The sequence below is a fragment of the Orcinus orca genome, chromosome 3 (assembly GCF_937001465.1).
Source record: "Orcinus orca chromosome 3, mOrcOrc1.1, whole genome shotgun sequence".
In the NCBI taxonomy this organism is placed as follows: Eukaryota; Metazoa; Chordata; class Mammalia; order Artiodactyla; family Delphinidae; genus Orcinus; species Orcinus orca.
Window position 1 is genome coordinate 118,212,036 of NC_064561.1, and position 22,875 is coordinate 118,234,910.

The following is a 22,875-nucleotide window of genomic DNA, read 5'->3' on the forward strand; positions in this document are numbered from 1 at the left end:
TTGATTTGCAGAAATGTTGAGTTACACCTGCATATTAAAAATTGGGAAATTTCATATTACACATCAGGTTTTGAGAAACTGGATTCTGGCTATTCTGGGCCCATAATCCCCAAGGCAGCAACCAACTGTAGTTGGGTAGCTGCTACCCCCTTTAGATTGCATGCATTTTCCAATTTGCCACCACTCCTTATTGTGTTCTGTTGGGTCTATTTTCATTCCTGTATGTGCCGGCTTTGGCATAGTAGGCATTTAGTGTGAATTTTTATTTTAAATAATAGATGAGGTAGATGTTCACAGAAAAGACATCAGGATTAATCTGGGCTCTGTTTTCCTTAATAAGACTGTGCTGTTGCTGGTGTCTGGAGCAGAATGGGTTCCAATGTCTGTTGGGTTCAAGTGACTGTGTAGTCTTGGCTGACCAGTGTTAGGGGTGTATAAGTGGAGTATGGGGGTGTATTCTGGTGACTTTAGTCAAGACCTATTGGTTAGTGGAATATTTGGGCTGCACAGTAACACTAGTCAACAAAAGAATATCTTAAATTTAGTGATTTAGTGATTTAAACAGAACTGTGTAGTAAAATGCCTTAAATTAATACTTTTAAGAATGTATAATAGATGAGTGATTGAACATCCCACAAGTAGATTTCATTGCTGATACAAGAGAAATTAACTGAGTGAGAGACAACCTAAACTGATGAAAAAACTTAGAGCTCAAAGTGAGGAGGAAAATAGTACCAAGTGACAGAGGAGCTGGTAATGCTCGTCATGAGTTTAACTCTGCAGATTGATCAAAGAAACAGACTGATCAGAAAATTTAATGGATAAAAACGTTATTAGATGATGTTTCAAATTAAGAAAATAGGGTATAATGTTTAGACCCCTTATGTTGGTCTAATTCTGTGAGGTAGCTGGTCAATGCAAAAACAGCTCCCTGTTTATCTGAAGACATATATGCATAGTACATCTGGACATTTTTTTCTGAGAGAATCAAACTTCTCTTGACATGTCATCGATGATGAAGTAAAGTTTAGGAAAACAAATTATACTAGACAACCAACACTCCTGCTTGCAAGAATTCTTAATAGAGGCTTATTCTGAAGAATTAAATTTAATAAGCAGAAAATAATTAAAATCTTTTTATTTTTAGGATGCAAGTGAAAAGCAGGCTAATGCCCACTTCTGAATTTTTTTCAATTTCTTCTCTCATGGTTGCTGAGGCCTCTGCTTCCTGTAATGTGCTATCCAGGTGTTTCGCTTCCTAACTTCTGCTGAGTGTTCTGCTTCGGGCCTTTCTAGGACTATCCTCCATCCACCCATCCCTACCCCGCCCCATCACCAACCTCTCACATTCCAATGTGTACTCTGAGCTCCAGTTATCCAGATATCAGAAGGTATCCATGAGGATATCCTTAACCTGTCTTTCCAGGAGGACGTTGCATTCCCTCCCTGCTTCCTCCACCCTCCTTTTCTACTTAGTCTGTCTTCAAAGAAGAGACAAAAATCAACCTAGAAATTAACTTCCTTTGTTAGACCTCTTAACCACAGAATTGTTTAAGTGGACTTAGGGACAGAATCACTACTCTTTTTAAAGATTTATACAAAGAGGTATGCTATATCTTCCTTCTCAGCTTCAGGTGTTTGGGAGATTCCTGCAGGGGGCAGAGACTAGCCGGTTTATCATTTGCTTCTATCCATTACTCAGTTGCTCACGTTTGCACACCTCTGGTGCTGTAGTCAGGCTAGAATGCCACTGGAAGTTCATAGCATTGAGAGTTATTTAGACTTGCTTGGAAGTGCCAGACAAAGTAAAGAAAATAAAAGGAATTATGGAGATTTCCAATTTCCTTTTCACCCCATACTGTGGGCTGAATGTAAGGCTTGGTCACTGTCAGGAAGTTATGTTTTATTCATAGATTTGTTTATTAAGGACTGAATGATCTTAGAAATTAGAAAGCAACAATACTCCAGTTGTTACCCTGGGATGTCTATGAGTCGGTGCTTATTGCTCCCGTGGGAAGAAATCCTCAGCCAACAGTGCCAGCCACTGCCAGGAGCCCGGATTTAAGCTCCGTACTACTCACTTCCTCCGCAAGACTGCCTTTTAGGGCAAAGGTGCCATCTGGGATTAAAATAGGAGAGCTGTTTTATAGCATTAAAAAAGGATTTTACAGAACTAATTAGAAGCAAAAGGACTGGCCACCTCCCTTGTTAGGGATGTAAGCTATTCAGAGAATTCATAAGATTATTCTTCTGCATTTGAAAAAGAAAAATTAAAAAAGCTAAAAGAAATATTATAATAATACATATATAAGTAAAGTAGAAAAGAAAGCAGATAAAACAATAAAAGATTTTGCTATGGTTAAAACATATTAAAGGTAAAGGGACTAGCAATTCCTTTTATTTTAAGTAAACTGGCTGAAAGTTGTAGATCAATAGTTTATGTACTTAAGTTATCAAAACCAAGGCTCTTCCAAGGGGAAAATTTCTGGGCCTTTTCAGTCATTGCTCAAGGTTCCCAGGCAGAGTCAGGGACGGAACTGAGTCACCAGCTTTAGCCATAGCCCAGAGTGACACATTATTTAATACAGGAACGGAAAATGTTAAAATAATACAAGGGTGTTTTCAGCTGATGCTGAGTCAGATCATCATAGGCAATACTAGAAACATTTCCACCCCTCACGCTGCACACTATTATGATGTATGCTACTCATATAGGAAGACTAGAAAATAGTTTACATATCAATATTCCTGTTAATTTTATCTTTAAAATTAGACAAATGCAATTTTAAAACTTTTTGGGAAGAGTACCTACCTTCCTTCCATCTGAATACACTTTTAATTTATTCATCTCCAGTTTGACAGTTTCAGGTATCCTCTAAACTCATCATTAAAAAAAAAAAACCCTGACTTTTAGGTTGCTTTATAATCTCTACTTTCAAATTCATGTTAATTTTTTTCATTACATTATTTTATAGGAAACATTCAGGAATGTATTCCTTACAATAAAATGGTAAATAATAATTCAGCTAAGTGGAAAATTAATTTTTAAATTATTTTATTGATGATTAGATAACTGAAGGCCCATATTACAATGGGTTTTTACTATAGCAGCCGCAACTTTTCAATTTGAACTATCCATTTCATTATATTTCAGATCATAAATTGCATTACAAATCAAGTTGCATTCCTATATATCATTCCTCAAGAAAAATATAATGATTAGAATCAAACTATAAATCTCTCAGTTCTCTAAGGATTTAGTGAGACAATGGTGAAATTTTGCTTCATAGTTTTTATATATGCTTTATGATTTTGTTCTTGAAAATAAAAGCTTCCCTATGAATTAAAGTTCCCAAGATCATCCAATAAAACAAAAAAGGCATGCTACCATTGTGTTTTCAAAACCTTATTAAAAATCTTTTGGTTTAAATTACTGTTTTATTTTGCTCACCCTCAAAGGCATAAGGTCAAGATGTTATAATTTTCTTCACAGTGAGAACCATGATATTTCCTGAATCCTCCAATTTTAATATAGGCATTTGGTTTTGTATAGGTTTATATGGGAAAAGTATGGGTTAAAAATATTTAATCTAGTATTTCATATTATGTTAATACAATAATAATTTAAGACAAATTACAACTTTAATATGAGAGATGCATGATACTTTATTTTAGTGAAGTATTTAAAATTACTATGTACGTTAGGGAATGTGCTAGGAGTATTTTGTGTTCAGATAAAAGTAACAGAATCAATGTCAATTTTAAACACATGAAATCAAATGTTATCCTCCTCATGGCTGAGGAAACATACCGTATTTCAAATTGCATTTGCCAAAATACCACCTATTAAAATATATTCCATTTGAACTTTCTTTTTTCTTTTTTTTTTTTGATGAACCAGTGATTGTGAAAAATTTTTACTGACAGAGTTTTCTCATTAAGTTGTAGTTTTTTGGAACCAGGAAAATCAAAGAAAATCTTATGTGTTCATTTGTTTATGGAGACAGAAACATTTTTTCTCTAAGTTTAATTTAGTTTTGGTCCAACTACTATGCTTGATGTATCAAACCAGAAGTCCTGTATATTTTAAATAAATAAATATCTGGAGGGAAAAAGAGAGGGAAATGCCAATGAAAGCTAGATAAAAGAGGAAATAGTCTAAAATTGTCCTTTGGACTGTTATACTATCATTTCCCCCCAGTAAACCATATATTTAAATAGCTATGGGTATGGTGGGCAAAAAAGAATTTTTTATCAGTTTGTTTTAAATCAGAAGGCATACGTTGCATTCCAGATTTCTGTCAAATGCAACCTCAAATTTTACGACATCCAATCCTGCCGAATCTTCACAAGCCTCTCTTGCTAACGAAAACATCATTTTTCTTTTTATCATATCCTGTACATTCATGAACATTTATTTCCTTTCTACACTGACAGTAAAGTCTTCACCCCTTAAAGTTATTTTTCGAGCAAATGTTGGTATATAGAAAATGACTGTACCACCTCACCTGGACCCAGGAGACCAGAGGCCATGTGCTGTGCCATAAAAGGTCATTAGAATGGTCACATCAGAGTCAGGAACAGTACAAGTGTGTCCATTTATTTAGCATTTATTTGGCAGCCATTACAACAGTTTCATGGGGAAAAGAAATAAGTATGAAAATCTGTTAAAAGGGGGTAAAACTAATATTATTTTCAGATGATATAATTGTATATGTGAAAAATCCAAAAGAATAAACTAAAAAAACTGATATAAACAGTAAAAGACTTTGATAAAGTGACTGACTATAACATAAGTATACACACACACACACACACACACACACACACACACAAATAGCCTTCTTATAAACAGCCAGTTACAAAATATAACTGAAAAAAAGCATTTAAATAAGTACATAAAAATATTAAATACCTATGGGGCTTCCCTGGTGGCCCAGTGGTTAAGAATCTGCCTGCAAATACAGGGGACATGGGTTCGAGCCCTGGTCCAAGAAGATCCCACATGCCGCAGAGCAACTAAGCCCGTGCACCACAACTACTGAGCCTGTGCTCTAGAGGCCACAAGCCACAACTACTGAGCCCACGTGCCACAACTGCTCAAGCCCACATGCCAAAACCCGTGGTCCGCAACAAGAGAAGCCACCGCAATGAGAAGCCCATGCACCGTTAACGAAGAGTAGCCCCTGTTCGACACAACTAGAGAAAGCCCGAGCGCAGCAACAAAGACCCAACACAACCAAAAATAAATAAATAAATAATTAAATTATTAATTAATTAAAAAATAAATTTCACTTGGGTAAGAATTGTAAATGCACACATGAAAACATAATATCCATAAAAGTACTATGAGAAAATATATTAGAATATGTTTATAAACTCAGAATGGTGAGGGTCTATCTTAGCAAAAAAATAAAACCTAGAAATCATAAAGCAAAGGTCGTTAAATTTCATCACTCCAAATATAAAACATTTTAGCACAGCAAAATCAAACAAAGCAGCTGTAAACTAGCTGGATAAATTGTTTGTCATAAATATGACACACAATGGGCTAACTTCTTTATTATATGCAGATTACCAATCAAGAAAAGGGTCAGCAACCCAGTAGAAAAAAGAGCAAAACACATGAAATGTAGGTAACATAAAGAAAATGTAAATTATTTTTAAATATGTGAAAAGTTCCTAAAACCACTCAAAAAATATTCAAAACCATGAGATACCACTTTTCATCTGCAAGATTGAGAAGACCGCAAATTGCAAGCACATTGTATCATCCGAGATGTAAGGAAGACAAGTTCTCTGATGTATTATAGGTGGAAGGATGAATTCATACATCTTTTATGAATGGCAGTATGACAATATCTACCACAATTTTATTTTATTATTTATTTTTTATAAATTTATTTATTTATTTATTTATTTTTGGCTGCGTTGGGTCTTCGTTGCTGTGCGTTTCTCTAGCTGCCGCGAGTGGGGGCTACTCTTTGTTGCAGTGCATGGGCTTCTCATTGTGGTGGCTTCTCTTGCTGCGGAGCACGGGCTCTAGGTGTGTGGGCTTCAATAGTTGTGGCACATGGGCTTCAGTAGTTGTGGTGCATGGGCTTAGTTGCTCCGCAGCATGTGGGATCTTCCCAGACCAGGGCTCCAACCTGTGTCCCCTGCGTTGGCAGGCGGATTCTTAACCACTGTGCCACCAGGGAAATCCCACAATTTTCACCCAACAATGCCACTTCAAGCAGTCTATTCTAATGAGTTTATCTTGCACATGTGTGTAAGATGTGCATTCACTGCAACATTGCTTGCAATCACAAAAGATTGGAAAGAAATGTCTATCAAAAAGGATTTATGTTATGCAAATACGATGCCAGTCTTTGATGCTACTTCAGAAATATATAATTTTTGGGTGAAAAAATGTAAGATACATAATGTTTGTATAATTTAGCAATTTTTTTCAAAAGCACGTGTACAATACTCTACATACCTGTGCACAGGTGTGTGTTTGTATGTGTGTATGTATATATACACATATCTTTTGAAGGATACACAGCAATAGCTACTAGCTACCATCTGTTGGCCCTGGGGAAGCATCCCTGTGTAAGGAGGGAATGTCATCAAGAAGGAAACCTTTATTTCTCTGTACAACCACTTGTACCTTTGAGCTTTTATTATGTGCATGTATTAGTTATTGAAAAAATATTTTAGGGAGCTGAAAACTAAGTCGCTCAATGGGTTGAGCAAGAAACTGGAGGGAAGTAATTAGAGGCACCAGAAATTTCTCTTACCAGGGTCAGACCCTGAAGGCAAAGGCTCACCCCTGTGTAATGGCCCTGCATATGTTCTGGAAACAGCATCCATCAGGGAATCAAGCAGGGAAATACTGGGAACTCTGAATTTGGTATAAAATGTGTACTTTTAAAAATGAATTTTCCTTAGTGTTCATAGTGGAAAGACTTAAGAAGTTTAGAACATAACATTCAGCTATATCCAAGGAATGCAGTTATCTTCATGGCAAGATCCATTTGTAATTATTTGGAAAGATAAGGCTAGCACCAATGAAACAACTAGAAAAAAATAAGAAGTACTAATTCTAAGAAATCGTGGTTCTGTGGTGCTGGAATAATTTGGGAGGTCTGACAGACAGGAATTCAACTAGTAGAATTTGTAAGAAGTCCTTTCAGATTGGGGCAACAGCATGAACAGAGGACTGGAGGAAAGAATTAGCTTGGTGTTTATGGAGAGCAATGAAAAAAAGTGTTATGAGTTATGCAAATATTTTAGAGAATTTTAAAATGTACTTGGAACTCTACACTCAAGCAAAGTATACTCTAAAATGATAAATCAAGGTCAAAGAATGCAGACTGTACTAAAAAAATGGCAGTTACAGTTATAGCCACTTAAATTGAAAATATAAATGAATGAGATAAGTTAGACCCCTGACTAAATAGATGCTACAGCATAACGGTTATGAAAATTGCTCCTGGAATCAAACCAGGGCTCAGATCATGGCTCCTGGCTCCATCCCTCATTGCTGCCTTAATCTTGGGCAAATTACTTACATGTTTTGATCCTTGGTTTCCTCAACTGTTAAATAGAAATAATAATATTTAATTCATAAATGTTGTTGGGATGACTTAGTGAAGCAATATATTTAAAGATGCATTAGTGCTTAGCATAGAGCTGACCCTCCATGATTTTTACCAGTAGAGTAAAGTGGTTTCTGGATTCAGACTGACACTAACTTGAGACCATAGGCAATTTACCTAACCAACCTGTGCCACATTCCTTCTCTCTAAAAAAGGGATGATGATAGTGACTTACTGTACTACTTTTCTCTTGCTGCTTAACAAGTTATCACAAATTTAGCAGTTTAAAGCACCAATTTATTAGCCCACAGTTCTGTAAGTCAGAAGTCTAGGTGGGCTTGACTGGCTTTTCTGCTTTGGATCCCACAGTGCTGAAATTTTAATTCAGAGGCATTTGGGATATTAAAGAAAATAGAGTTTTCTAAATGCAAAATAAAGTTTTTAAGCACAAAATGATTTTTAAAATTAATAGTACTAGTGAGTGTAATTTGATCAAATAATCTAAGACGCTTCCTATATCTGGTTTATTTATAAATATCTTTCAATAATTACAGGAATACAAAATGCTACCTTTATTTGCTGATTGACAAATTAAAAGATGAGTTAAAAATTTTTTTTCCAGATAATTTAATGGGGGTGGGGGATGGGAAATTGAGATAATCAGCTATTGAGGAAAATTCTTTTGGAATTCTGTATGTGATTATTGTCTCTGTCATCATCATCATCATCATCATCATCATCACCATCACCATCACCATCACCACCACCGTGTGCCCACTACTGGCCTAGGCCCTTTTGTAACCACAATAATTTACCACTATAATTTGATACTATTACTAACTCCATTTTACAGATAAGAATATTGAGACTTGGTGATTAACTGAATTGCCTATGTTAAAAGAGTTAAAGTGGTAGAGACAGTATTCAAATTCAGACATGTTCTGTTCCAGAATCTAAACAAGGAGTCAATAAGAATAGTTCTTGAAAATCGGTAAACTTTCCACAGTCTCTTTTTTGTTTGTTTTGCTGATACTTTATTCTGCTTTATTTTCAGACAACATTTCCCAAATTATTTTCCTTATAGCACTAAATACAATATGTTAACAGGTGTGCAGAGAAAAAGCTTACCTTAGTAAAAAAAAAAAACAAAAAAAAACAAAAAACCCCACAAAGTTTGTAAAATGCTGGATTAACACTTTTGAAAAAGTTTCTTAATCACAGGACCTTTCAAAGTTTTTAATATGCTAACATTCACCATGAATCTTTTAGAGGCTGCTTTGATTGGCGATGTTTCCCAAAATTATTTGACTATGAAACTTTTTTTTTCCCCATTAACATCTTGGGGAAAGTAAGCCTGCAGAAAATATTTTGGGACCTGCTGTCTTCAAGTGATGTATAGATTCATTTTTGATGCTCTAGGCATATATTTGGAGAAGCTGTAAAACTGTAGGTTGGATTATATGTGATTAGTAAAGGTCCTTTTGCACTTTGTGTGAGGTAAAAATTCTGAACAGAATTTCGCCCTTTTTCTTTTCCTTTTATAAAATGTCTATTTCTTCTGGTCCTTTAACATTTCTTATATTCCACTTCTGGACAGGCTGTATATGAGTTTAGTAAGAGTGAAATGAGTCCTATAACTGTAAATTAGGTAAAGTGCCTGGAATTTTCAAAATGAAAGGCTTATTAGTACATGATGATTATCAATAAGTGGGGAAAAAGGGGTAACTATGTACAGGGAGGTATGAATCTAAGATTATGTGTTAAATTTAGATTGGAAATGGGACTTAAAGTAGAGGTATTAAACTGGCAACATATTTTACAAGTCGACTACCAGGTAATACAGAATGGCTTTTATAGTCACAATTCATAGAATATGAATTTTAGTGCAGTTTTATGCTCTCCTGGAGTTTTTTTTTTTTAAGAACTTAAACTAAAAGAAAGAAAATTTTAGTAACATACACTGTTGCCAAAAAAATTATTTAACTTTCTAACATGACTACTGAGGTCATATATTACCAGAAAAGTGGAAATAAACAGGGAATAAATAGGAAAATAAACAAAACTCTTGGCACAATTTTTTTCTTTAATGTCTCATCACAGTCATTGTTTTCTGATTTTATTTTATTATTTATTTAAATTTTCTCGGAGTATAGTTGATTTACAATGTCTTGTTAGTTTCAGGTGTACAGCAAAGTGATACAGTTATACAAATACATATATTCATTCTTTTTTAGACTTTTTCTCATATAGGTTATCATAGAATATTGAGGAGACCTCCCTGAGCTATACAATAGGTCCTTGTTGGTTACCTATCATATATATAGTAGTGTCTGTCTGTTCGTTTTTGAGATTTAGTACTATGTTTTAGAAATAATACCTTAAAACTAATATTAAACATCACACTTCAAAAAGTTAAAGAGATACTTTATGATGGACATGCCACCACATGACTGATAAAAAGCATACTTTTAAAATTAAGTAACAGTGATGTGACAGAAAGTTGGAATTTGCTTGTTTAAAACTGCTTTGCTGCAGCTCTGGACAGTGGTACGTTACACTAACATCTGTGGCTTTAAGCAAGAAAACAGAATATAAATAAATGATTCTTCCTCTTTCCCTTAGCAAAATCATTTTTTAAAAAATGTTCTTGTACCCCCACCAAACATGAGATCTGAACAAACCTTGTTTTCAAATAATTTTTGTTGTTGCTCTTGTTTTTTTGTTTGTTTGCCAGCGGTACCTTAACTTCTCGGTGGCAGTATGCAGTTATTTTTCCATCAGCCTTACATCCTTGCTCTCACTTCAAATTCCAAAGGAAGGTAGAAATTGAAGTTTAAAGGAGTCAAGGAGGCAAAAGGAGATGAATTGCATGACCAATTGTCCTCTGCTATCTTTTTCTTAGTACATTCTCCTTTCAAATCTTTGCCTTCAAGAATGTTTCCTTCAATGTTTCTTTGCTGGTGTTTCTGTCTCTCTCCCTACCTCCCTCTCTAGAAGGAAGAAAAAAAAAAAAAAAAGGCTGTTTTTATTTTGGTACCTGCAACTGCCAGAGCTGAATCCATGTACCCTAAGCAAATATTTTAAATGGAAAACAGAGGAGAAAACACTATTGTAAGCCATGGGCTGTAGTTTGGTTCAGCCACTTTGACTGCGAAAAGCCAGTCAATTTATATTGCTTTTGGTGGGTAGCAGCGAAATTTGATCTACCATGGTGATGCTTCAAGAATCTGTCTTTGCCTTTTATTTTCTTGCACGGTCCCCAAACTCGCCCCGCTATTTCTCATCTGAAACAGATGTCCTCCTTGAGGAGATGTATGCCTCCCACTGGCTTGCCCTGTGCCTTCACCTTTTTGCCCCGGTGGACAGAGGAGCCCACAGGGCTCTCTCCCCAACCCTAGAGCCAACCAAAGTGCAGCCAGAACAGCAGCAGAGCAGCCCTGTCTTAGCTGATTAGAGGCTGGCTGCTGACTAGGTTGCATTTCCTGGAATCCGGGACAATTCACTTTGCAGCGTTCTGTCTCTCGGGCAGCTTTGTGCCCCAAGAGCCACTTTTCAAAATCTCTTAACTTCTTTTTCTGGCTATGCAGAGAACGGGACTTCAGGGGATTCCTTGACGTGGTTAATTATAAAGTCAGTGCTGGAAACCAAGAGAATCTCAGACACCAAGGGCTGCTTCCCTTAACCCCGGAGTCTCTGGCGTGTGTGCAGAAGGTACAGGCACTGTAGGAACTTCAGAGGTGGTGGCAGGTGCCAGGGTGTGGCTGCAGTTGTCTCCCTTTTCTCTTCCAGCAGAAGGAGCCACCTCTGGGGGGTAGTGGTGGGGGGGGGGGGGAGAAAGAGGGGGAGGCTGCTGGAGGGAATAGGAAGGAGGGGCGCGCGGGGCGGGCGGGCGCCTGCGAGGCTCAAGCTCACACGCACGCCGCCTCTGTTTGTACACAGTGCGCTCTCGGCTCGCTCCCTCGCTCCCCGCCTGCTCACGCTTCATTGTTCTCTTAAGTCAGAAGCCCCGCAGCCGGCCGCGGCGGCGCGAGCAGAGCACACAGTCTGCGGGTCCGCCAGCGCGGGTGACCCCGAGCCGCCGCCGGCGCCCGGCCCCGCCCGCCGCGCCTCGTCTGGGACCCACCCGCAGAGGAGGCTGAGCCCGCTGGCGACTCCCCGGAGCTCGCCCACCTCCCAGCGCCCCGGAGCGCAGGCAAAAGGGGAAGAAAGATTCCTCTCTTTGGTCGCCACTCTTTCTTGCTCTCTCCAAGAATTTGTTTAAGGAGACGCTGCAGGAAAAAGACATCTTCTTGAATCCTCTGTCGGGGCGGGGTCTGCCGCTGCCCTGCGGTGCAGCCTCAGCGACACTACCCTCCACTAGGACCCCTGACCAGCGGGGTCACGTCCGAGAGACGGATCATGAAGCGCTCGGTGGCTGCTTGGCTCCTGGTTGGGCTCAGCCTTGGTGTCCCTCAGTTCTGCAAAGGTGAGGCGACGGCCCCGGGCGCCGGTTGCGGGACAGGCAGAGAGTCCCCTGGGAAACGCTGCGCAGGGGGCTGGAGGAGGTACCCCGGGCGCTCCCGGGGTGGCGAGCGCCGTGGGCGGCACAGAGGAGGCTGCGCCCTGCCCTGTGTGCCCAGGAAAAGTGCTCGCAAAGTCAGAGAGGAGTATGCGGGGCTGAGCCGGGAAGAGGGTGTGGGGTACCCAGATGAGATCGAGGAAGGACGGGGATGCAGGGGAGGCGGGAGGGAAAACATCTTCCACGGCTTACTTGGCCCCCGGGTAGCCACGCGAACCCTCCCTGGGCAGTGTGGGTGATGCCGGCTCCCGGCTCCAGACGGGGCTTTCGCTGGGGAGCGAGGGAAGCGAGCGTGCCCCGGGAGTGGAGGAGTGGAAAGGGGAAGAGTGCCTTAGGGCTGTCCGCCTCCAGGGTGCTGTGCTCTGGTGCCCGGCCCACGCCAAGCAGTTTGCAAATCCGAAACCGGTGCTGGGAGTTTGGGCGATGGGTGCGGTGGAGACGGGTCTGATAAGTCAGTTTGGCTTTCTCCCATCTCCCCATCCTGGAGGCGCAGCACCAATAGCAGAAAAAAACCCAGGAACCCGCCCTTCCTGTAGCCCAAAGGGCCTCAAGCTTTGCTCAGCATACCCTCCTGGTAGGAGCCTAACTCTTGGTAATAGGGAATCTTGCGTTGCGAGACAACCCTGGCGCCCCCGCCCAAGAGCGGAAAAGTTGTAAGAGGTGGTCTGGCGGTGGTTTTCATGAATTGCATGAAATAAACCAGTCTGTTAAAAAAAAAAAACCCAAAAACACAGGACTTTGAAGAGTCTCCTGCTGAGTTGCGTAGTTGGCTTCCAGGTCCCTGGGAAGGATGGCCTGTCGATACAAGCCTTGGTCTTGGTTCCATCTAAGCTCGCGTTGGCGTTGAAGTTGGCGCCTGGAAAGGGCAGGGGGAGCTGCAGGGACTCTGGGTAGGTTGCTCGAGGCGGACCCGAGTCCCTTCTGCGCCCACATATACAGGCGGCTCCTTCTATGCGTTCAGTGGGTAATGAAACCCTCCGCAGGCTGCTTCAAGTGGAGAGCTGAGTGCACTACAGGGTTTAAAATGCTATGCCTCTTAAAAAATGTGGCTGGATTAAAAAATGCATTGACTCAAATCCATTTGAGATTAGACGCTGAATGAATATTCTACACCATTCATCCACGCACCCATCCGTCTATTTGTTTCACAGGAAAATTGTGAACTCTAGGGCTACTATTTGCCTAAGAAGCCGGGTGTTCCTGGCCAGATGCCCTCGGTGCCCTATCAGTAGCTATCCAGGCCTCACCTTTCCTCGGCCTCCCTCCCTCCCTCCCCCAGAATGTGGCTATTTCCCCCTGCGAGTAGGTGTGTGCCTCGCCCGCGTTTACTATGTGCCCTTCCAGTTATCAGACAGGCAGCCAGCCACTCCACTGAAGGTTAAGGAATGGTAATGGCTCTGTAGTTGCACTGCGGACTGCCCCAGCTATACGAAAAAGACAGTGCTTCCACTACCGATATTTCTCCTTTCTTTCATTCCCCGTCTGGATTCCTTCTGCACTTTGATCCCTCAGCAGGAAAGGAGAGGGAGAACGGCAGGCATTCCCCTCCCCTCCTCCTTTCTCCGCCTCCGTTCCCACCCCAAACCGAAAACACACACTCACCCACTCACAGGCACCTACTCCTTGACACCATCGCCTCCATCATCACTCCTGGCACCCAGGCGGAGGGCGGCGCAGGTGGAGGAGGAGAAAGTATATCTAACCTGTGTGCCGCGCTAGCCTCCCTAGGTCTGGTTGCTGGAGCCCTCGGGCGCGGTGAGTCCCGTCTCGCTGCAGCCGGAAGCTCTGCTGTCCAAAGATACACACGCCCAGGACACAGCTTACTCTTGGTGTGTTGCCTGGGCTCTCTTTCCGTCTCCTAGACAATGCTGGGCAGTGTGTACTCCACATTCTTCCGTAGATTTCTCTTTTTGTCCAGACGGCCTGTGAGGAGAGGGATAGGAAAGAAATGGACCATTTTCCACGAGCTCTTTTTGTTAAACTTGCACCTTTCTAATTTATTCTCCCTCAGCTCTGCAGAAAGGCAGAGTACAGCTTGCGTGACATCTCCAAACAATTAAACTTTGAGCAAACTTACTGAGGCCAGTGTTAACGATGAGAATTTACCTTGCACCTCTCCCACCCCACCTCCCCAGATATCATTTGTCTAATGTATACGTTTTATAAATTGGTGTTTCCCCGTGTGGGTTGCAATTTACGCATATTAATGACTGGGATTTGATAAGGACATGTAATTCCTTTTCTTAGTCGTTTTTATTTTAAAATTAAACCAGTGGATCAGTCAGATTGAATATTTCATTAACTCTTAAATTATTCATTGTTATGGGTTGCTCTAAAAAATCCAATTACATGCATACAGTTGCAGCAAGCACGTGACATCTTATGCAATCTGTCCCTGTGCTTGCAGTTTGTGTCTGAAGTCTTTAAGCAAATGGCACTGTTTAAAAATGTCTAGACATGTCCTAAATACTATGAATCATTGGCATTCACATTTCCTTTTTTAATCAATGGTGATTTTTAGTTAATTCTACATGGGGATCAGTTAGTACCTGAACAGTCTCACTCGAGGTAAAAACACCCATGCTTCTATGATTAGTATAGCAATATCGATGCTGAAATAACAGGTTACTGTACTTTAAAAAAATTATTACACATTAGTGTCTTCATTACTTGATTTACATGATCATTAATTTTATACTTTAAAAATCAATGCCAGCTGCAGATTCCAGGTGAAACATTAAAAAAATAATTTGGAAATACTGAATTAAAAATAATAAGTAATTGAAGATAAAATATCCTGCTGGTACAGTTTGACACTAATGCAAAGAAAGCCCTGACCACTGTTATGATACAAAACACATTTTTTCCCTTCTGGTCCTAAAAAAGTTTTTTCTAATTATTTTTGAAATATTTTCTTAGAATTGAAATGTATTTTTGTTTTAAATTTATATTGTTTGGGGAAAACATTTATAATAATACAAATTAAGGGTTAAAAAATTGAAATGGTCTGTTCTCCCCTCTGCAGTCTTGAATTTACAAAGATCTTCAAAACCAGGCAAATGTATTTTACTTCTGAACTCTTCTCTAAATTAAAACTCTCTTGTATTTTTCTCAAATATCTTAAGATCAGTGTTTATATAAAACATGTATTCAGGATATAGGGTATTTTTAATAAATATTTTCATAAAATTTTCCTTTCTTGTTAGATACATACGATTTTTCCTTCTCACAAAATGAGGATACCATATACATGACTAGACTAAAAAAGCTTGGTTGCTCAAAACCATTACAAAGTATAAGTTTGACAGTTTTTAGACTCTAAATTAGTAGTCCACACTCGTAATTTCACTGATTAAGATAAAAATTTTAATTAGGTAATTTATTTTTAGAACTTTTCATCTTTTGAAGGGTTTTGAATAATGGGATGGCCTGTATTTGTTGTTTATTGAACATACTTGCAGGCGCCAATAGATTTGAGTATCATTTATGATGTAGGTTCATTATATTCCTTGCCAAATAAACCCACGAAAAACAGTGTGGGTTTCAGAACTCAGTTCAAATCAGAGTAAATCAGAACACTTGGGTACTGAGAAACAAACAGCAAATTTTGCAAATATGTAATTAATGGTATGGCTTCTCTCAGGCTAATCAGTTTACTCCTATGAGTTTATATGAGTTTGAGTTTATTTCCTAAGTAGTTTGCAAACTGATGTTATTATGATGAAAAAAAAATAGTAGAAAACCAAAGCCAAGCCATTCCTATTACTTAATTCTTACCTGTCTTTTAAGGAAGATGTCTAGCATGTTTTTGTTTTTGTTTTTTAAATCACAGCCCATATAATGATTACAATATCTTTTGGTTAATCAAAGCAAACATGTAGTTATATATAAAGACTTAAGTTGTTGGCTACGTGAAATGGATTATTGAAAATTTTCTCATGGTTGTGTGATAATGCTAAAAATTAAGTACTATAAATACTTACACTGAATGAATTACCACTTAATTGTTACTGAAAATACCTCTAAACAGTCTTTGCTTTGGGGGAATTGTTGAAGGGAAAAGTAGACTAGGATCATCGACTATGCCCTTGCCAGCAGGTGTCAGGATAATCAATGGAGATCTTTTAAAGGAAAGATGTTGGGTGGCGGGCGGGGGAAGTAAAGTAGTAAATGTTAATCTGCAAATCCACATAAAGTGACTTTCTACTCTCTGTGAAACTGATATTATTAAAGTTTTCAGTGCTCCTCTGAGAAAGAGAGGGAGGGTGAGTTGTAAGGACGTGCTGCTTGTACCACAGGATTTTAACTTGGAAGCAGAGTTGCTCTAACTGCCACACACAAATAACTATATGTCTAGGTTGAGCCATTATTTCTCAGGGGGTTCCTGAGTAACTTCCAAGGAAATGCACATAGAGCTATGAGGAGCTTGTAGTAAAACAGTTATTACTGAAATGTTTGGCATACTTTTAAGCTTACTCTCCATACCAGCTGTAAATTTTATACATAGAAGTAAGTACTTGTTATATTGATTTACGTGGATGTATATTCAACTATTTACATGTATAGATCTAAAGTACTGGAAGAGATTACAGCTTATCCTTTTCTGTCACAGTGGTAAAGTGTATGGTTCCTAAAACTTGTAAGTTTCTAACTTAAGTCACTGGCCAAAAGAGACTAAATGACATGATAAAGTTTTGTCATTACCCATTTAAGCCAGTTATTATTCCTTATATATGTGCCTATTGTGTTTCAATAGCTTTCAGTGACTTGACATTATTTGTTTCTAATTGATCCTTAACTGAGAACCATTCCTCAAAAGTTAGTTCTAGCATCTGCTGATATAGCCCTTAAAACAGTGTTACAGATTCACCGTCATACCATTTCTACACGTTCTCTCTGTTTTTTATAAAGTCGCTGATATCATGTCAAGCAGTCTGTCTCCAGTGGTATCCTTTCTGTGTCAGAGTCCTCCTTAAATAACCCCCCTCCCAACATTTCCTTGCTAGATAGCAACTAGGGCACAGCATCCACTATAAAATTCTGTCATCATTATTAAAAGGTTGCAAATCTCCAAAACACTGTGGCATTTGCAATTTGCTTTCTTGTGAGGAAAAAAAAATGACAATCTAAAGCCTCTACTACTAAATCCTGAGGTTTAAAACATAAACAGAAATAAATTAGGATCTGAATTATGGAGCAACTCAGGATTTTACACCTTGATATGATCACAGTATCCTGCCTAAAACTATCAACTGGGCAATAACTTATATCCACCCCACTTGTAGAGAAGTATCTTGCTTTGCCTGTAGCACAGAGCTGAGAACCTAGGAGAAAACATCAAAAACTCCTGACCACCTAAAATAGATAATGCATTTCGGCCTTAAATCATATAGAAAAGTCTATTTCTCTTGGTTTTTAAGTTCCTGGGCTCTCTATAAACTGAATTCAAAAAATTAAAGACATATGAGGTAATAGGTCAGACTTAATCAGAGCAATAAAACCTGGCAGCTGTTAGACAAAGAGGAGATTGAAAAAGTATATGTAAAAGCAGAGCTACCTTACAGTGTAAAAAACTAGAAAAAAACATTTATTTGGGGTGGGAGAGGGGCTATGTTTAAAGGCCAAAAGGCATTACCCTGTGAGAGAATATGCTTGTATTTGATACCAGTATTGATCTTGCATCCTAGACAAAGACTCACTGCAATATGTTCAACATTTGGGGGATACAAAGGCAGTGAAATATGTGCATTATTGAAGAGATTTTGTCCAAAATGTTTAAGCTTGAAAAAACCTGTTTAAAGGTGAAAGAGACATATCTGAAGAATGTGCTTGTTTGAAACTTTATTTTCCCATCATTTCAGATAATATGTTGTTATACATTTTTTATTGATTTTCCTCCTAAATAAATGAAGGTACAAATTACAAAACAGAGGACTCAATTTTGTAGAAAAGAAATAGATCTCAGAATGCAGATAAGATGCCCTGCAATTATTTGGTAATATTTTAGAAGAAAAGGTACTACTATTTTGTTTTAAAATATGCATTATTATGCTGATAGAAGCTGGGTAGGATTTGTTGAACAGAAGATTTAATAGTGCATGAAGTAGAATGGAGGATTTAAGTTCAAGAATTTAAGTGAAGGCTTTTTGAGTACTAAAGCACTTTTGAATGTGATTGTTACTATGGAGAAAGAAAATTGACTCTAGATCTAAGCTTTACTTTTTTCTGTTTTCTAAAACAGGTCTGTATCAAACTGATCAGTCTCTTTAAAACTAATTTAATATAGTAATAACAGCCCACAGACGGAAAGGCCAAGGTTTTAATCTCTTTTTGTTAAATGATTTTGTGCATGATTGAAAGCGGTCTCTGAATGGGTTAGGACACCATGCATTCTTTTTTATGCTTGGTATTTGATGAAGACATTTATTTTGGGAATGCACAATATTCCTCTTAAGTCTCTTCTTGTACTGAGGTCAGGATGACCATTTACATTTTACTGCTACTGGAGATCATATGAATACAGCCCAGGTCAAACGGGCTCATGACCCTTGGGCAGAAAAGACTGGGACAGTCAAGTGGGAACATTGGAGAATATTCTTATTTGAAATAAATTGGTGAATCCCTCCCAGTAGCATAGAGCAGTCTCCCAATCATAGACATCAGTCTTATCTTTGCTTACATCTCCGATACCCTTCTCCCCTCACATGTTTGGCTCCAAATGCTAATTGAACTCTAATTTTATCCACACACTTTTTCCTGTTTGTTTATTCATCTTTTTTCTTTCTATAGTTTAACTTTTGTATTGTCAACACCATTTTGAAATTGTCTATAGGCAAACAAAATGCAAATTACCATTCAAAATGCTTTCATATTTATTTATAAATTCTTGTGTCATATGTTGTACTTCCTACAGAGCCAGGGCTTAGAGCAGTGCAAGGCAAAACAAACAACACAACTATGCAACAGGAACAACAAAACCGAAACAATATATATCCAAATGAATGGAGCTATCCACTCCCCGCCCCCACCCCCGTCAGTGTTCTGTGAGAGATACCCACATATTTTAAACAGCAGTATGTTATAAAAGATAAGTCCAAAGTAGTCCCAGGAAATTTAAAAGCTTTGTTTCTCGCCTTGTTATATTAACTTTTTTTTTTTTTTTTACAATATATGTTATAGAGTGAACTACTTTGAAAATATTTCTCAATACTCCTGCAAGAGCATTGCTAAACACATAATATTAACATGCAGGCATGACAAGAAGTGCTGTGTTTGCTGTGCATCTTCAGTTAAAAGAAAAACTACCTCTGAGTGATCAATTTCTTTGTCAGATACAAGGTTCTAACATTTCCAGCTAACTTTAATTTTGATCTAGAAACAATAATTTTTCAGACATCAGTTTGTTTTTTCCTTTCTTCTCTTTATTTGGGGAGTGCCACCATGTCTATTTAAGCATCTTGCTAGATAACAAGGAGCATTCATTAGGATGTCTTTCTTAAGTATAGTTAGTAAGTATAGTATTTATTTAGTGCATGTTATGTGTTCCCCTGTTCTAAGTACCATCTTTGATTCTCACTATGATTCTATGAGGCAGGTACTATTATTATTTACATATGAATGAGAAAAGAGATACAGAGAGGTTAAGTAATCTCCCAAATAAATAATCTACTAAGTAGCTTGTTAGAAATAGGATCCAGTTTAAATCTAGAGCCTGCTCTCTTAACTACTGAACTATGCTGTATTTCAGTGAGTAACACATCCTGTATGTCATGGACATATTTTGTTAAATGATTTTCTTATTTGTAAAACACACACATCATATCCAATTTCTATTTAACAAGTAGATATTTTGGAAGGGGTAAATTATATTTATTGGGACAAAATTTTTAAAATTTTCAAATTTAATTTGGTAAAGTGTCAATACATCTTTTCTTTTCACATTCAGAAATAAAGAGTGGAGTATGCTCTGTTTGGTCAGAAAGAGTTAATGTGTCTTTCAGAAAAATGCATCACTAGTATGAATAGTGAAGACAGGAAAAAGAAGAGGAGTACTCGGGAAGGGATTCAAAACCTTGCCATTCAATTTTATTTCAACATGATTTTTATAATTTATTTTGGTTTTCTAGGATTCCATTGCTTCAGTGTTATTCAGTACGATATGTAAAAGCATACTTTATAATTTTCAGATACGTTATGTAGGAAAAAGTGATTTTAAAGGTTAACAGATACATAATGTAGGACATAGTGATTTTAAAGGTTAATTAGGTTTTTATTTCTGCTAGTTTAATGAAGGTATTTTATTTGCTTTACATTCCATCCTCATTTAATTTTATTTCTGTGTAACCCCATTAAGAAATTTGAGCCAAACAAAAGCACCAAATGGTCTCAAACCATATCAGCTAGAAAATTATATCTTCTGGTTTCTTTTAAGAGTTATTTAACTGAGATATTTATTTTTTAAAACTAGAATTGGATTAACATTAAGTATTTTACAAAATAATGAAAATTCCATCATATGAGATCACCTTGTTAATATCTTCTTCTGTACATCTGTATGGTATTTTATAGTTGAAATGGACCTCTACATGCTTTATTATATTTATTCCCCTAAAATAATAATAATAAAAACAATAGTTAAAATTTCTTCAGCATTTCCCATGTCTCTTCTAGGAAACATAAGCAGAAAAGGCATTCTTAATCTCATTTAACAGATAAGGAACCTGAGGTTTGAAAAAGTCACATCAATTATAATTCAACATGTCCTATAATTCAAGCAACCAGTGACAGTTTGAACTTGACTGTGATTCCAGCTTATCTTTTACTCTTTTCTGCTATACCACTTTGCTTTAGGTAGTTATAGTTGGTGCTTTTTTCTCAGTTCTTGGACCCACAAGATGAGAAGAAGGAGTTGGTGTACTACTTGCTTTTTCGGAAACTATTCTAACTGCCTCTTAGTACAACATTCACACTTTCCTGCCATCAGCCTATAACATCTCCTTTCCTCTCTGGAGCCAATTACTAACCATCACAACATCCTGAACTTCCTCAAAGGCTTCAGAACCTTGTTTCTTCTCTATTATTTGTTCCCTTAAAAACTTGTGACCCTTTTAATATTCTGGTGTTAAACTTCCTGGAAGTTCCCAGCACAAATGATTCCCAGCTCCATTCTTAGGTACCTACTGGCAATGCTGTTCATTAGACTTTCTCATCGCATGATTTGCTCATTTACTAGTACTTTAAATTTCTCAGACTTCCCATTTCTTGCCAGAATTTTCTGTCTTTCTACCTCTCCTTGCCCTTCATTCCCAGTAAACCCACTCTTGTCATTGCTCTAATTTTCAGTTCTTCTTATCTCTCTTCTTTACCAACCTGGTCTTTGTGGTTATCCATTTCAAGATGTATTCAACCATTTTTGAATTTTTCAGCCCACGTGCTTTCATTATTTTTGCTTCTTTAAATCTCAAACTAAGGTAATTTCCAACGTCCCTTTCCCCTCATTGGCCATGAGAAAACTGGAGTTCTGTCAAGAAGTAATAGGATCCACTGGAAACCCTGGTGAATTTGAAAAGTTGAGTTGTGGGTCCAAAAGGGAATGAGCATGAAAGAAAGTGATGGTATGAGGAGTAAGGTGATGGGGGCATTGCGGTAATTAGACTATAATTACAGATACTGATAATTATAAATTTGGGAGTAAGTTATGGTTGAAGGAGGGTGGAAGACAAGATCATTGGAAGAGGTGAGTCAAAACACATGGAAAAAATATTTATGTGGGTATTGAAATTCCCAAAAAAATTATACCAAGAGAAATGTTGGAGCGAATGATAGTGAACCAGGAACAGAAATCTTTAAGGAGTGAGAGAGGTACAGAGATGAAGAAATAACTATAATAGGGGGGTAGTATTGGGGAATAGAGATCTATGGCATGAAATTAAAACTGGGTAGGGTTTTTTTGCTGTTGTTTTTTTTTTTTGAGCGGAAGGAGAGAATATTCAGGAAGTTGCACTGAGGAACAAGAGGGACTCCTGCCACATCTCTATAAGCTATGGGAGAGAAAACGGTAACCAATTAAGAGAGCTGCAGGGTAGACAGTAACTCAGAGGAGAGCTGATTTTCTCTAGAGCAGGAAGACAGATGTAATAGCCTAGTCCCAGGCATCATGCACTTTGGCAGTCTTCATCCTACACCTTTTGACACATTGAGCTCATTATGGTAATTGATATATTCACTAAGAGCTATGCTTTCAAGCACATAAAATATGTTTTTCTATGCAACAGCTCTTTTAAACCTCACAAAAACCTAGTGGATTATTATTATCCCCATTGACAGATGAAGCTATAGACAGAATAATTCTATTCCCAGTGATAAACACTCAAAACTAGGTTTTGTAGACCCAATTCCAGGACTCTTTTCACTTTAGCACAATTGCAGAGAAAAGCCTTAAATCCAAGGAAAGATCCCTTCTAAATTTAAAGCATAGCTGGGTAATGGGAAGATGTCCTACTTTGTCCTATTCAGATAGGCCTCTATGTATTTTGAGGTCTGCAGAGTTTAGGTTACTGGGAATGTCTATATCTGCTTGGTGGCCTTAATCCTTGCCCATCTTGGATTATTTGTCCAAATGGTTCTTACTGGAAAACAACATTATCACTAGGGGAAGTTTTGTTTTGTTTTTTTTCCTTTTTAATATGCTCGTAATTATGCAACCTTGTACACAAAGAATTCTTTTTCCTCAAT

General features: G+C 38.0%; 1 protein-coding gene and 1 long non-coding RNA gene across 4 annotated transcripts in view; one reads left to right on the plus strand and one right to left on the minus strand.

Annotated features, from left to right (window-relative positions):
* Positions 1-9,653: 9,653 nt before the first annotated feature.
* On the minus strand, positions 9,654-14,434 carry LOC117197360 (uncharacterized). The gene is made up of 2 exons (XR_004477935.2): positions 13,744-14,434; positions 9,654-12,997 (listed from the first exon to the last, which is right to left on the minus strand). It is a non-coding gene; the product is annotated as an uncharacterized LOC117197360 (long non-coding RNA).
* EDIL3 (EGF like repeats and discoidin domains 3) overlaps positions 11,483-22,875 on the plus strand; it is a 429,504-nt gene continuing 418,111 nt past the window's right edge. For all 3 annotated transcript variants that reach the window (XM_004281631.3, XM_012537379.3, XM_049708303.1), the window contains exon 1: positions 11,483-12,048. In XM_004281631.3, coding sequence (XP_004281679.1) covers positions 11,982-12,048 — 67 coding nt within the window. In that variant the 5' untranslated portion in view covers positions 11,483-11,981. The remainder of the gene's footprint in view (positions 12,049-22,875) is intronic.